Below are 1,784 nucleotides of genomic sequence, written 5' to 3'. Positions count from 1 at the left end.
CATCATCATCACCATCATCACCATCATCATCATCATCATCATCACCATCATCACCATCATCATCACCATCATCACCATCATCACCATCATCATCAGGTTACCTGGATGAGGTAGGCGGCCGGGTTCCTCCTCTTCTCGAAGTGCTTCTGTCGGTGCTGCTCCTGGACCTTCAGGGCGAAGCCTGAACCCAGGATGCCCTGCAGAGACGGACGTTTAATGAGACGTTTCTGACAAACACGCAGCTCCGCCTCTTCCATAAAAACACGGCTGCCTTCATTCTCCCGATCAATAACATCATTTCAGCGAGATCCTCTGTTTCGTCCGTGCTTCACAGGAAAACTGGTTCTGAGGCATCAATACTTCAGAGCTTAAAAGAAAAGCATCAAAACAGGATTTTATCTTCCTGCATTCTTAAAATCAGGTTTAATTCTGAATAAAAACATCTCATTTTGTTAGAACAAACCTAAAAGTGTGGAAATGCTCTTTAGCACGACGGCATCTTTTTCTCAAATCAAAAACATATTTTAAATAAAGTGTTGAATTTATTGTATTGACGGTTTTCCTGTTTTTGTTTTTAAACGTGCTCCAGGCTTTAACGAGGGGAGATTATTTGTTCAGTAAATCTGCAGCGTCGGGAGTTTATTTTACTTTAATTTATGGAAGAATCAAAGCTGGAAGGTTTCCTGAATTAGATGTCGAATGTGTGAATTTCCCCTCATCCCTGTAAATAAATGATGATAAAACGGACTCACTGCGGGCAGGGCGAAGAAGGAGATGCCGAGGAGGGCGAAGGCCGCAGACAGCATGCGTCCTGTCCACGTCCTCGGGGTTTTGTCTCCGTAACCGATGGTGGTCAGGGTGATCTGAGGAGACGTTTTATTATTTATCAGCCCCAAAAACGACTTCATTCAAACTGTTCAAAGGATCATTTTCCTCCAATCTGTGTTACGTTTCTAAACAACATCTGAGAAATAAAAACATTTATATTCAAAGTATTTCGTCCTTTTAGGTTAATACTTATTTTTTATTACAACATTAAACAAAATATTACAGAAGTTTATATTTAAACAAAAAAAAAGGATAAATATAAATAATTTCACTCGTTTCCTACATGAAGTTTAATAAGAACTTCAGTTTAACTGTGAAGTTAAAAAAAGTTAAAAATGCTGACATTTACTGGATTAAAATCACATCTTTTCAGTTTATAAATGAAAAGTTTGTTGTTTTACCATACTGTACCGTAATAATAATAATAATAATAATAATAATAATAATAATAATAATAATAAACCTGTGGGTGAAACAGGTTTGAACTGACAGCAGAACAATCTGATTGATTTGGTTCTGAAGGCTCTGAAGTTTTATTCTGAGCTGATCTGAGGTCAGATTTTAGCTGTTTGAGACCTGATTTTGGTTGACTTGATGCTTTCAGGATCTAAAATCAGAGAGAATTTTATTTCCTGTCTGAGCTTCAGAACCGGACCCACAGAACCGGACCCACAGAACGAACCTCAGCTTCATGTTCTCCAGAAAGGAAAGGAACACTGATGGGAACATATTCCGAGCAGCAAACGGACCTCTCTGTGAGCAGAACCATCTGTCCGCCTCGCTGTTTCTACAGACGGTGGATTCGCTGATTGTCATGTGTGAAAGGAGCCATTTTGGAGCCATTGAGAATCTGTGTTTAATGGAGCCGTGTGGGCCTGATGGTTCTGGAGGAGCCATGTGGGCCTGATGGTTCTGGAGGAGCCGTGTGGGCCTGATGGTTCTGGAGGAGCCATGTG

The 1,784-nt window shown here is 40.3% G+C and overlaps 1 protein-coding gene across 1 annotated transcript in view; it reads right to left on the bottom strand.

Moving 5' to 3' along the window:
- The window catches only part of LOC108247807 (potassium voltage-gated channel subfamily KQT member 5), a gene marked incomplete at its 5' end in the record, with an annotated part of 12,721 nt that extends 11,858 nt beyond the window's left edge, over window positions 1-863 (bottom strand). The window contains 2 exon segments of the mRNA XM_037974754.1: window positions 102-197; window positions 753-863. Coding sequence (XP_037830682.1) covers window positions 102-197; window positions 753-806 — 150 coding nt within the window.
- Window positions 864-1,784: the final 921 nt, after the last annotated feature.

Source organism: Kryptolebias marmoratus, linkage group LG3 (assembly GCF_001649575.2).
Source record: "Kryptolebias marmoratus isolate JLee-2015 linkage group LG3, ASM164957v2, whole genome shotgun sequence".
Taxonomy (NCBI): domain Eukaryota; kingdom Metazoa; phylum Chordata; class Actinopteri; order Cyprinodontiformes; family Rivulidae; genus Kryptolebias; species Kryptolebias marmoratus.
The sequence above is the reverse complement of the archived record's forward strand: the minus strand, read 5'-3'. Positions and strand labels throughout refer to the sequence as shown.